The 13480-nt window shown below is 41.8% G+C and overlaps 1 protein-coding gene across 2 annotated transcripts in view; it reads left to right on the forward strand.

The window, feature by feature from the left end:
* EMB2816 (Small nuclear ribonucleoprotein family protein) overlaps positions 1-11524 on the forward strand; it is a 52006-nt gene extending 40482 nt beyond the window's left edge. For both annotated transcript variants that reach the window (XM_087695733.1, XM_087695734.1), the window contains one exon: positions 11075-11524. In XM_087695733.1, the coding sequence (XP_087551859.1) occupies positions 11075-11164 (90 nt within the window). In that variant the 3' untranslated portion in view covers positions 11165-11524. The remainder of the gene's footprint in view (positions 1-11074) is intronic.
* Positions 11525-13480: the final 1956 nt, after the last annotated feature.

Below are 13480 nucleotides of genomic sequence, written 5' to 3' on the forward strand. Positions count from 1 at the left end.
GCAAAACATAACAGAAAGAAAATCTAACTCAAAAGAAATGCAATGAATGTGTATGTGTGTGAGTAAAGTCAAAAGAATGGAAAAGCTAAGGACAATGGATCCTATGGGCCTGACTCTAAAAGTGCGAAAAATGAATCCTAGATTGACCTAGGGTATCCGAAAGGACCTAGAGACATGCTAGTCTAAGAAGGTGGCCACCATCGCGTACGTCCAATAGCAGGGCTCTACCAAGGGAACGCCTAACGAGGTGGCGAGGAAGGTGAGATGGATGAAGTGCAACAGGATCGGAACCTGGAGACCAATCAGCCAGTCCCTTTGGGGTAGTGAAAGAGACGGGCTGCTGACGCTGTACTCGAGCCGCATGTCTAGCAGTAGCAACGAGGATTGAAGGAGCAGATGAAGCAGGAGCGGAAGACGTAGCCTCACTGGACTGTGCAGTCGTAGTGGTCTGTTGAGGCTTTTTAGGTGGAAGACTTTGGGCCTTCGAGTGATGCTCCTCATCCACATGCCTTGCTCTCTGGCAGTGTGTGCAAAACCAATTTTTCTTAGGGAGTTGCTGCCAGATGGATCTAGATTCTTTGGTTCCATTTGAGGAAAAGCAGTCACCCTTTGATTGGCTTGTCTTCGCATCTGGTGAGTTCTTGCCATTGGTGGTTTTCCCTCCCAAAGAAGAGGCAACCAATCCCCTTTCCTCTGAATAAGGCTGTGATGAGGATCTCTTCTGGACTTGATCATACAGCCTTGCGTAACGCAAGAACTGGCACTCAAACTTATAGAGGGTTGGCAATCAACGTTGGGAGATGATGTGTTGAATGAAATTGAAGTATTTTTCGCGCAACTTATTCAGGAAGAATGTAACCTGATCGTCATCTGACTTTGAAGAGCTAGTAGTGGCGAACTCGGCAAGTAACCGCCTATATTTAGCCAGCTTGACTTTCAGATCATCCCCTTCCTTAATAGAGAACTCTTGAAGCTCAAAGTCGAGATTGATGCGTAGAGTACGATCATGAGCCGCATAGCGGTCAAGACGGTGACTCCAACGCTCAAACACGAGCGGGAAGTGTTGCAACTGAGAGTGAAACTCAGGAAGCAAACCCTGCATTAGCTCAACATTGGCTATGGCATTGTGGGCTCTCCATTGACGGATGTAATAAGGGTGAGCTAGTCGAGGGTCCGGCATAGGCTCTAGACCAATGACGAGGTCCCAAAGACCTTGAGACTCAAGCACTTGTATGAAATTAGACCAAGTGGTGAAATTTGACCCGTTAAAACGTGTCTTATTCGTGAAGGCATTCTTGGCCGTTGCAACAGGAGTGGTAGTGATTGGAGATGGATAGTGTGAAAAAGTGTAGTGTGGGTAGGATGAGGGAGTGGAGTACACTTGGGAATGGGCCCCAGAGTGTCCACCAGACATGTGGGTAGTGTGCAAGGTGGATCCACAGATAGGGATGGGCTGACTAGGCATGGGCATGGTAGCCACATGAGGAACCCAAGGAGGTGGAACGGGAACATGGGAAGTAGAAGATGAGAATCTATGCGTAGGTATAACCCAAGGAGAGTGTGAAGACGCACCATAAGCTAAGGATGGAAACCCCTATGTATGGGTGGTCATGGGAGATGTGAAGCTGGGGATAGTGAGGGGGATGCCCATTAGAGTCGAGCCTGGAGTTATGGGTGTGCTCATTTGCTGAAAGTTGAGAGGCACTGTGTTAAAGGGTGGCTTTTCTCCTAACAAAGTACCATGGTGCAAAGAGGTAGAGAATGGGGTGGAGAAGGAAAAGGTGCTAGGAGTGGAGATGGAAGATCCAACCCCTAGGGTGTGTGATGCAAATGTGGAGTGTAATCCAAGGTTTTGGAAATATGATGAGAGGTGTGATATAGAAGAGGGTGGGATGGGAGGGAAGTGAGAAGTGTGTGTGACATGCTCAAATGAAACAGAAGCTGTAGATATACCTGAATTTTGTCTCCTTCGTAAGCTGCCTCTATTGAAGTTCACATATGCAAAGCCATCCAGATACTGTACCTCAAAAGAAGAAACAGGTGAGGGTTTTGATTCATGCAACACAAAAGAATTGTACAAACTTGACATTAGACCTAGTAGAGATGATGAAGATGGATCGCCAGACGTTCCGGATGCCCTATATCCTCCATGATCAGAGAGGTGGCCAGCCTTACCAACCGGTCTGGATGTGGTAGCAAAACTGGTAGGAGGGGTGTAAATATCACCGTACTTGTTGCGATAGTACTCCTCAAAGTCCTCCTTTGTCATGTTAGTGAAATTTGGTGAAGGTGGAGTGTCATCCTCCTCACTGAGTCCATAATGCCGTCTCAGGGTCTCCAATGATGGAGAAGCTTGATAAGACATCATAGAAATTGAAGAAGGTGTTTGGGAGATGATGAAGATGGATTGCTAGACATTCCGAATGCCCTATATTCTCCATGATCGGAGAGGTGGCTAGCCGCACCAACCGGTCTGGATGTGGTAGCAAAATTGGTAGGAGGGGTGTAAACATCATCGTACTTGTTGCGATAGTACTCCTCAAAGTCCTCCTCTGTCATGTTAGTGAAATCTGGTGAAGGTGGAGTGTCATCCTCCTCATTGAGTCCATAATGCCGTCTCAAGGCCTCCAATGATGGAGAAGCTTGATAAGACATCATAGGAATTGGAGGAGAAGGTGTTTGGGACATTTTGATTCGGTTACGAGTCGTATTGTGAGCCTCTCACAAAGACTAACTCTCCACAATATCCGCAGGAAACTCTTTACAAGAGCACTTGCTCTGATACCATGTGAAGAAGATTGCTAGGGTTTGCACTAAGGACACACAAGAGTGTATGACCACGACAGAAACACAAAGAGACAAACACAGACATAGACACGGAGGGCAAAACTCAAACACAGAAACTCAAACACAAACAGAAGAAGGGAGAGAGAGAACATAACTCTGAAGTGAATGAATGTAAGAGTGTACAGTGTGCTCAAGGGTAGAGCAATGTCGGAGTGCGACGTCCACTAGAGACGGATCCCCAGTCTGTGACCACCAGTTGGAGTGTAGGAGTGTCGAATAGTGAATGGCAGCAGGCTGATCATCAAAACGTAGCAGGCTGGAGGCTGGAAACTGGTAAATGCAGCAATGTGCCGTCGATCGGAGGTTGGAAACTACGCACGGTCTGTTGTAAATAGCAGGCTGAAAGAGTGTCTGATGTGGTTGGCAATGATTGGATGATCCAATCGCAACAGATGATGATGTCACCAGCTGTTGACGTCAGCATGGATAAAGGCGCTAGTAGCAGGAGCAAACTTGGATGGAATGGCAACAGTCTCGAGGGCTGGATAGCCACGTGGGAGGAGGCTGATGGCTGAAATCTGCACCTAGAGTGAGAAACCTGCACAGACGGAATGAGGCTGAATGGGGGCAGCCTGTCTATTTATAGATGTGGAAGGGTGTCCCAAAAATTAGGGTTTTCACTGAACTTTCTTGAACTGCTCCCCGTTTTAGGGTTTTTACTCTAAAAGAGCATTTTTTAGTATGTTTTGGGGCTATTTAAGAGGCTAATCAACAAGTAATGTATGTTTTAGCTCAACATATGGAGCTGATTCTCTAGAGCTACCAAACTTGGCTATCAAAATCTTAAGCCAAGTTTGTGCATCTTCTGCACTTGAAAGACTTTGGAGCGCATTTAGTTAGATATACACCAAGAAGAAAAACAGGCTAGACACTCAGAAGGCTGATGATTTAGTCTTTGTTAGTGCAAACTTGCGTTTGCTAACAAAGATGAAATCTGATTATACTCTGATCTTTTTATTGGATTTCATAAAGATGAAAACAATCTAGATTCCAATGCAAGAAGCTGAAGATGAAGAGGAGGAGGATGTTGATGAAGAGAATCAAGATAATGAAATTAATGAGGATGAGGAAGAGGAAGAGATTCTAGATGAGATAGATGTTTGATGTATTTGTATTTTCCTTTTGCTTCTTCTTGACATGTCATTTGTATTTCGCTTTTAGTTCTTGATGTTTAAACTCAGCCTTTATATCTTTGATCTTTTGTAAGTTTGGCCTTTCCTTTGTTATAAATTTAGAAAGATGTTTTCATTCTATACATTCCAAGTTTCAACCTTCAGCTTTAAGTTCTTCAATACTTCAATATTGATAAATTAAGTTTTCTTGCAAGTCTTAGAATCTTTTTAAGTAGAATACTACGTAGTATGAACCCCTCATATCTCCTTGATGATGTGGCGTTTTCGTTGCCGTTTCGCCGCTTCTAAAAATTAACATTCCCATTCCCGTTCCAACGTCTCCTGCAACTATGCTATATTCAGCGAGCTTGACTTTCACATCATTCCCTTCCTTAATAGAGAACTCTTGAAGCTCCAAGCCAAGATTGATGTGCCGAGTATGATCATGAGCCACATAGCGGTCGAGAAGGTGACTCCAACACTCTAATGCGAGCGGAAAGTGCTGCAACTGAGAGTGAAACTCAGGAAGCAATCCCTATATCAGCTCAACATGGGCTGTGGCATTGCGGCCTCTCCATTAATGGATGTAGTCAGGGTGAGCTAGTTGAGGGTCCGGCATAGGCTCTAGGCCAATGACCAGGTCCCAAAGACCCTGAGACTCAAGCATTTGTTGCATGAAATTAAAACAAGTGGTGAAATTTGACCCGTTAAAACGTGTCTTATCTGTGAAGGCATTCTTGGCCGTTGCAACAGGAGTGGGAGTGCTCGGAGATGGAGTGTGAAAAAGTGTAGTGTGGGTAGCATGGGGGAGTGGAGTACACTTGGGAAGGGGCCTCAGAGTGCCCACCAAGCATGTGGGTAGTGTGCAAAGTGGATCCATAGGTAGGGATGGGCTGACTAGGCATGGGCATGGTAGCCACATGAGGAACCCTAGAAGGTGGGATGGGAACACGGGTAGCAAAAGATGGGAATCTCTGCGTAGGTGTAACCCAAGGAGAGTGTGAAGACGCACCACAAGTGGATGATGGAAACCCCTACGTTTGAGTGGTTAGGTGATATATGAAGCTGGGGATAGTGAGGGGAATGCCCATCATAGTCGACCCAGGAGATATGGGTGTGCACATTTGTTGAAAGGTGAGAGGCACTGTGTTAAAGGGTGGGATAGAAACACAAAGAGACAGACATAGACACAGAGAGCAAAACTCAAAACTCAAACATAAACAAAAGAAGAGAGAGAGAGAACACAACTCTGAAGTGAATGAATGTAAGAGTGTACAGTGTGCTCAAGGGCAGAGCAATGTCGGAGGTCGGAGTGTGACGTCCACTAGAGATGGATCCCGAGTCTGTGACCACTAGTCGGAGTGTGAAGAGAGAGGAAATTGCAAAATGGTGACACCAAGGGCTGCCAGAGATAGAGGCGACAGCTGCAGAGGGGCGAGATGACATCAGGCGGCTCCAGAAGGATGCAAACGCAGGCTGTAGGATGTCGTCTGATGTTGGAGATGCTAGCGATGGCAGCTGGAGGCCAAAACGCAGCTTGGGAGATGGTGCTAGACAGTGGGCGACAGCTGAAAGAAGGTGCCAAGGCACTGCGAGGCTGGAGGGAGAGGTGGCAGCAATTGCGAAGACTGGACAGCCACGTGGAGGTAGACTAATGGTTGCAATCTGCACTAGAGAATGCGAAACCTACGCAGATGGAAATAATGGCTGAATGGGGGCAGCCTGTCTATTTATAGATGTAGAAGGGTGCCCCAAAAATCAAGGTTTTTGGGAGACCATTGAAACTCTCTCGGGCCGCTCCCTTTTTTAGGGTTTGTTATTAATTAAGTGTGTTTTGGGGATGTTTAAGAATGCTAATCAGCTGAAAAGCGTGTTTTAGCTCAACACTTGTTTCACATTGGGCTTTGAAGCTTCTTTTCAAGTGAAATTTTGTGTAGAACTTTGTCTACACTGCTCAGGATCCCCCAAGTTCATATCACTAAGCAAAATTGATTTAGAGATGCAATAGAGTGAGGGATCCATTATGGAACAAGTGATTGCAATGTAGCCATTCCCACTAAGAAAAGGAATAGACAGCTCCAAGCTATTTAGAGTATGAATGATCTTTGTCCAAACGGGAGTGAATGACTTAGAGTTTGAAGTATGTAGCAGCTCTTTTCTTATTGTAGATGGTTGCCCTTTGCATGTACCGTGCAATGCTAATCGGTTCATTTTGTTCAAGTGAACTTCCTAGTGTGTGAATTTGCCACCCTTGGGAATGATGAGATGGATCAACCCCTAATATAGTCCCTTTGGCATAACTCAATCTTATATCCATGGACATTCTCAACATTGGTCAAAGCCTTACATCATTGAGTGACTAGGAGGGCATTCACTGTTAGACTAGGTCGTTAAAGAGTCATATCGAAAGGGCTCAATGGTTCGTTTAATCACCACACTTGGAGTCTAGGACCAATGGCCGTCACATCTAGACACCGAGATGGTGTGGTGTGGCATGTTATGTTACTGGTCCTAAGATCGATGGTGAGGCTATTTGGCTCTATGGATGGGAAATGATTTTGATGTCCAACTCCTTATGGTTTTGTTTACATGAGAATGGCTTGTGTTGTAACTCGTGTCTCATGTGTAGGTTGGATCCTAGGTGGATGTTTCATTGGTATTGGAGTAACAACCAGCTCTCTCGCGTGAACATAATGATGTTGAGAAATCTTGTGCAAGTGTAGCTAGGCAAACACCAGCAGGTCTCTGGTTGTGAGAGTTCACAAAGAAGAAGAAAGAAGAGAATGTTTAATTCTTTGCACCAGATATCCACGGAGTATACTTCTAACATGAAAGAAACAATAATTTCAGCATATACTTCTTTGTTGAAGTGTAGATTGTGCTCCCTAGAGTACCAAAAATACCCTCAAGATTATGCAACAAGTACCAAAATGTCATAAAAATGCCAAAGTGTATCCAATGTGCCCTCAAAAGTACAAACTACAACAACTTAATGTCGATTTTTATCAAATTTTTTACTAAATTTTCCCAAAAAATTTTGACAATCTCACTATAACCGCAATTAAATGCAGATATACCGCTTGTTTGCTGCCTTGGGATGTGTGTCGGGCAAAAGTCCCAAATTTCTTCATAAAATTTCAAAGAGATTGAAGAAATTTGTACCTTGTAGCTTGAATTACTGCAGTAATGCCACCTTGGGTGCATGCCAACAGTGAACGGCAATCGAAATTTTCCTCCTGATGTGTGTTGGAACCTCTAGGACAAAAAGCCCCAACCTTCTTGCACAAATGTCGATGAAATTGTGCAATGTCACGTTTCCAATGAAGATTCACACATGGGACTGCAAGTCGGGCAAAAGCCCTAAAATTTTTGGCGGGAATGTCAAATAAATTGTGAGATTTCTTTGAATTGGTTGTCAATTCGAACTCCGAGAGTAAAATTTGACAAAAGCCCCAAATTTTGGGCAGCACGAGCTGAGATTCGGAAAGAGATGGCCAAAATGGATGGGAAATTGCAGAAATTTCGAAAAAACCCCAAATCTGAAACTTCGGATTTTTGCACTTTTTAGGCTTTGCAAAAAATCACAAGCAGAGCTGAGAATATGGTAGGCAAAGGTGAGAAAATAAGGGGCAGAGTTAAGAATATGGTTTTCATTAATTAAGCATTTTTGGGGCTATGCAAGAGACTAATTCAGCATGTAATACTTATTTTAGCTCAATAGATACATCTTATGTAAGGAAATGCTTCTCATCTTGAACATCTCGTATGATGATTTTGACATTTGGACATGCAACATGCAAATGTCCTAGGGCATTATTTGCAACCTACATTTTCCATCCATGATCCATATCAACCAGCCATCTTCCATTTTGGTAAAGATTCCTTGTCATTACATATATCTTTGACCCATGATCCTATTAATGCAATGCTTGGCTCCTCAAGGTCACCCACTTTGACTAGAGTCTCTATAGTAGCTTTGGCCCAATGATTTCTTGAATAGTGACTCTTAGGTACAACTCAAGATGCTTCTTTTTCACTGAATTGGACTTATTTGTTAGCAGACATGTCAATTCATGTGTGAGTTTCGGCATGTCTAAATGGCTAGGCGCACTAGAGTATTTTAAGCATTTTTCTTATTTATAAGCTAGATTTTTGGCTCTAGCTTTGCTTTGGTTGTCTTTCTTTCCTTTTAAGGCATTTTCCATGGATACATTGGATGGAGGGATTTTATGAGGTATATGTTGTTTAGAGTCAAACTTTCTACTTTCTTTATAGCAATGTAAGTATACAAAAGAAAATAATCCACGGAATCATGCTAGGTAGTCATTTTTTTAATGCAATTTCTTGCTTTATTCAACTCATCCCTATTAATCCTCCCCTTCTCAACTGTCTGTATAGCATAAGACCAAAGCTCATTATTCCTGCTAGTCATGCCTTCTCTTCCTACATCTCTCTTTGTGACATTTTCAACTTGCAGACCATAAGTTGCAACTTCAACAACAACAAATGGATGCCTTACAAATATATCTTCCTTACATCATCTTTCCCAAGATTAGTACCAAGTAGCAATTGAGTTTCTCGCAAATGAATCTTACCATCTTTAAAGAAATTAAGATCTTTGCTCAATGCATCCTTGTAGGTATCATAGTCTTTTTGGACATGCTCTATGCTGTTGCACCAAATACATGTGGACCCAAACCCTTCTCGATTTTGAGGTCTTTGTCTAGTCAATTTGGAAGATCGACCTTTTTTTTTCTAGCTTTGCAAACTTCAGCTAACAAATCTTGCATTCCTTTTACTAGTTTTTCTATCATGTCATCCTTATTTGGAGGTGCAACAACAACCAGTTGTTTATTCAATTGATCTGTCTTAGTTAGAACTAACATGCTTCCTACAATAGCCATCTTGTTTTTTTGTCTCTATCTCTTTACAAGCTTCGAAACTACATCCTATACATCTTTCCATTCAGTTTTTAGCCCTTGTTCTGCACTTGTCATCTTCCAACAGCTCCTCAAGGCTTGATTACAGTGAAGAATCCATTGCCTGAAGAAACAATTCAATTTTTTCCATCTCAAGAGTTACTTGCTCTTTTTATCCAACTGTACATATCTATGCTTAAACTCGCATAACAATTTTATCACTAATAACTCCTTATTAGGCTTCACAACCCATTCCAAGAAGGTTCTGTTAGTCACCCATCCCACATTTTCCATGAAGTATTCATCCTTGAACGTTTTCTTAAGATCATCCCAAGGAGAGCCATAATCTGCTAGAATATTGCTTACACGCAACGTGATTTGTGGAACTATAAGCTGTACAAAGCACCAACTCATCTAATTTATAGGAACTCCAATCAATTCCATTTTCCCTATGTAAATCTTCAAGTATTTAGATACATCTTGCCCATCAAATCGCTTCAGCTCACTTAGAACTGATTGGAGCGTATTTCTGACTGCTTCTTCATGCTTATACATTCCATATGTTTGCATAATCCACCTTAGATCTACTTGTCATACAACATATGTATCTCCCATGATACAGAACTCTCGCCTTGTCTTTTTCACGTCAGGTTGACCAAAAAGATGTCAAGAGAAATCTCATGCCAGTATAGCCTGGCAGACATGGAGTTTTTGGTTGTTGAGAGTTCACAAAGAAGAAAGAAGAGAACTTTTAATTCTTTGGAGCAGATAAATCCATGGAGTATGTTTCTAAAATGAAGGCTGAAGCAACCAAGAATTTTAGCAGAGAGGGTTTGTGGCCAACTTGTAGGCTTTGAAACAGAGCAATCCGTACTTTTCTTTATCAAGAACAAGTTGTACACATTGATTTAAACACACCTATTCTTCTTTTAATCATGAACAACCCTGTATATGTCAATTGAAGAAGATTACCGCTGTTCTAGGCTATAGACAGTCCTCTAATTCAGCCCAAAATGCCATACCCCTTTTATGCTTCAGGATAGTAGTGAATTGTTCTTGTTTTGAAACAGCCCAGTACTTTTCTTTATACAGCTCAGGACAGCACTTAGAATGCTCTGTGATTCTCTATGAACAGTCCCTTTCATAGATATGAAGGCTTTTCCAAGGACCAAGTTGTAGCCTCTCTTGAAGATGAATAGTGGTGATTGTCCTCTGGTCAATCCTTCTCCTCTCTTGATGAAGTACAATAGTGTATGCCCTCTATAGCCACAAAGCAGCCCTCGTTTCTTATGCATGCAGTGCATTCATCTCCTCCAGACAAAGGCACTGAACTTGTCTGCAAGTGGGGATGAGCATCAACTTGTTACATGCAACTAGATGGCACAAGGGGGATTAGGTTGCTAAGAGTTCATCGTTGTGGTTTCTACCACCAGCACTTGCTCCACAAGCAGAGACCACCCAGAGTGACTGTTGACAGATCCACAGTGCTGCCCCATCCCCTTGGTATAAAGTGGTGTCCAGGAGATCCACATCAGGATATACAATCATAGATGTGTTGAGCTCTCTCCATTGTAACCCCATGCTGGATCTTTCAGGATGGCAGGAGAGCCAGGAGCTCTTGTACACATAGACAACTGCTTTCAATGCTTGCTTTTGAATCCATGTTGTATCATATCGTGTATCAGCTGTACTTAACATTTTGATTATAACAGCATGCGGTATCAGGCAAGTGAGTTATTACTCCACGGTTCCTACTGCCATGATGTGAGGGTGACGGGCACTTCTTTTAATTAGGGGATTTAGGAGAGGGGTAGTAGTTATGATCATGGTAGTAGCAACTCTGTGAAACGTTCAATGCTTGCACACTTAGCTAGACAGCATCTTCATCTGGTCCTTCTTTTTGGTGACTGTTTTGATAGTGAAATTTTGTATCATAGATGCTTGTTTGGCCCCATAAATGGTAACTTTCAAGGTAGATTGGATCATGTCTTCTGGGTCTCCTACACTGATGGGCAGTGGTTTTTGTTATGTAATGCTGACTAACTGACCAGCCACATCATCTTGTTTCTGATGGAAAAATAATGCTCTTCAAATTGAATGAGTTTACTAGTGAGAACCTCATGTTGTGTGTAGTTTAAGTTTTCCAAGGTCAATGAATGCTTAGGGGAAAGATGACATTCTCTCTCTTTTTTTTAGGTTTGCCGAGGTACAGCAGTTATGCTAGTTGCTCCTACAGATGGAACTGATGAGATTGCCAACCCCTTCTTACAGCCAGAAGGAGGTTAAATATGTGAAATACTAGTGGCTCCTACAGATGGAACTGATGATATTGCCAATCCAATATGCGAATCACAATCAAAAGGAAATTCACAAAAAATTAAATGCCTTCTGGCTCTGTATTGGAGCATGAAATCAGATTGTAAAGAAAGCTTTGAAAGTGATGGGTAGCCAAAAGCCATGCCAGTGGTTGACAACATGTTGGTACTCCAAGCAGTTAATTTGCATAGACTTCGGATCAAACATGTAATTTAAATATACTTCTCAGGTTTAAGCTTCGAGACTAGTTTTGCAAGTACAGACCCTTCCCAAAACAGTGTGAATGTAAAAAGTTTTGGTTATGAATTTGTGCATGGTAGTAGGTCAAAAGCAGCAACCAACCCTTTGACAAACTTTCCCTTTTAAACCGCTATGTATGTATGCCAAAGTAGATTAGAATCCTTCTCGTAGTTATGAGCATTGGGTGCTCAGAATTGAGGGATAATCAGGTTGTGCTAAGAGAGCTTGTGGGTCAAATTCTTTGTGCACAAAACAAAAAGATTAGCAAGCTCCGAGCATTATTTTGGAAGGTCAATAGTACGCTAAGTGGACACAGCTTTTGATCCGCAAGCTTCATTGATTCTGCACGAGCCGATGTGAACTATGACATTTCAGTAGGTTGTAAGGCTGAACATGGACATAATCACCAGAGGATATGTGATGGATGGTCGTCCATTTGAAGGTATTTTCATGCTTGTTTGCACCTTATAGGTCAAAGGCACTCGCCACAGACTTTGATTAATCTTAGGCAAGCCCCAAACATATTTAACCTGTAGCTTTTAGAGTCATAATTGGATGCCCTTTACTCATAGCGTTACGCACTAGTTTTAAGTCGTCGTATTGGTGATATTGGCAAAGTTGGAGTTGATTAGACCAGGCTACTATTCTTATATAGCTCACATTGGCACTTTGCCATTTTGGCTATCATTGCTATTGGTTTAAGTGCACATTCCAAAGGTTTCATTTACAGGAAACAACCAATGGAGCATCTTGTTTAGGTCCAAGACTATGTGGAGGCAGTCCATGAGATAAGGAAGACTTGGGTTAAAGGGAAAGCCCTAACATAGTTGTTCAGCCATATAAATCAATTATGCCCTTTTACATTTGTCATTCGGCATGATGTGTTCTCCATACAAGTTGAGGATGTACAACACATAACATTGTTTACTTGTATTCCTCATCTTTTTGGGCACACGTTCAACAACACTTTTTAATAATGCTTTATTCTAATACATTGCAAGTCTTTTGAGAATAATGTCATAACTAATCTACATCATGCTTTCAAAAGTTATATAAGTTTGAGTCAAATTGACTAGTTTGCAAAAGTTTTTAGCATGGATAATTCTTCAAACTTAATGGTCTTGATTCTATTAGAATGATTTTTTAAGCTGTACAACATGTTTGAAACGATTGGGCATTATATGCAAGCGTTTCTAACAAAGGACCATGGCCTCTTGAACTTGTGAATAATTAGGCATTTTATGTAAACCAAGTGTCTTGAATTGCAAAAAGGAACCACCTCTTGCATTTGGGGAAGGCAAATGTAGACTTGAATCTAAGATGTCAACATTGATCAATTTGTGACTGAAGTTCACTAATCATCACATGTTTCTTATATCACCTAATCTATGTGATCAAAGTTTAATAATAAACTATAACCATGAAGATTATCCCAACCATTTTCAATTTAAAAACTTCCTAGTCATGATGTTACATTAATATCTCTTTTTGAAAACTCTAGGCTACTATGGGAGAACCTTAGGATAGAGGAAAATTATTGGGGTAAAAGGTCTCTAGGTCTACTCGTGTATATTGTGACCGTCCATTTTTCATTCATATATAATATAATAGTACAATAAGGTTGTCAGTTCAGTTGGACAGTATATACATTGTGTGTGCTTTTCTCTCCCGCATCTTTCTATTCTCTTTTTTCATTGCCATTGCATCATTCTCACTCATTTTTCAACTCAACAGGGTTTTCACAAGTTGTGGGCAGTCATAGCTCACACCTCTTTTAGCTTTCTTCACCTAGATCTTGCTTCCAGCTTATCAAGGCTTGTTGAGGCTTGGTGTAAGTCTTCTTTGGTCCCTATTTGTGTTCCCTTTGGGTTCCATTGTTGACACATGGAACAACAAACCCTCCCAGTGAGCTTACGTTTTTTTGCACTTGTTTCAAAATTTGGCTCGAAAATCACTCTTTTTGTCATATCTCAAGCATTCGAAATCCGATTCAAGCAAGACAAGAGTCTAAGTTGAGGTTTTGGCACGCTCCGGACGCAATGGTGA

The sequence above is a fragment of the Lygodium microphyllum genome, chromosome 16 (genome assembly GCF_053477565.2).
Source record: "Lygodium microphyllum isolate KBCC chromosome 16, Lygodium_microphyllum_v1.1.10, whole genome shotgun sequence".
In the NCBI taxonomy this organism is placed as follows: domain Eukaryota; kingdom Viridiplantae; phylum Streptophyta; class Polypodiopsida; order Schizaeales; family Lygodiaceae; genus Lygodium; species Lygodium microphyllum.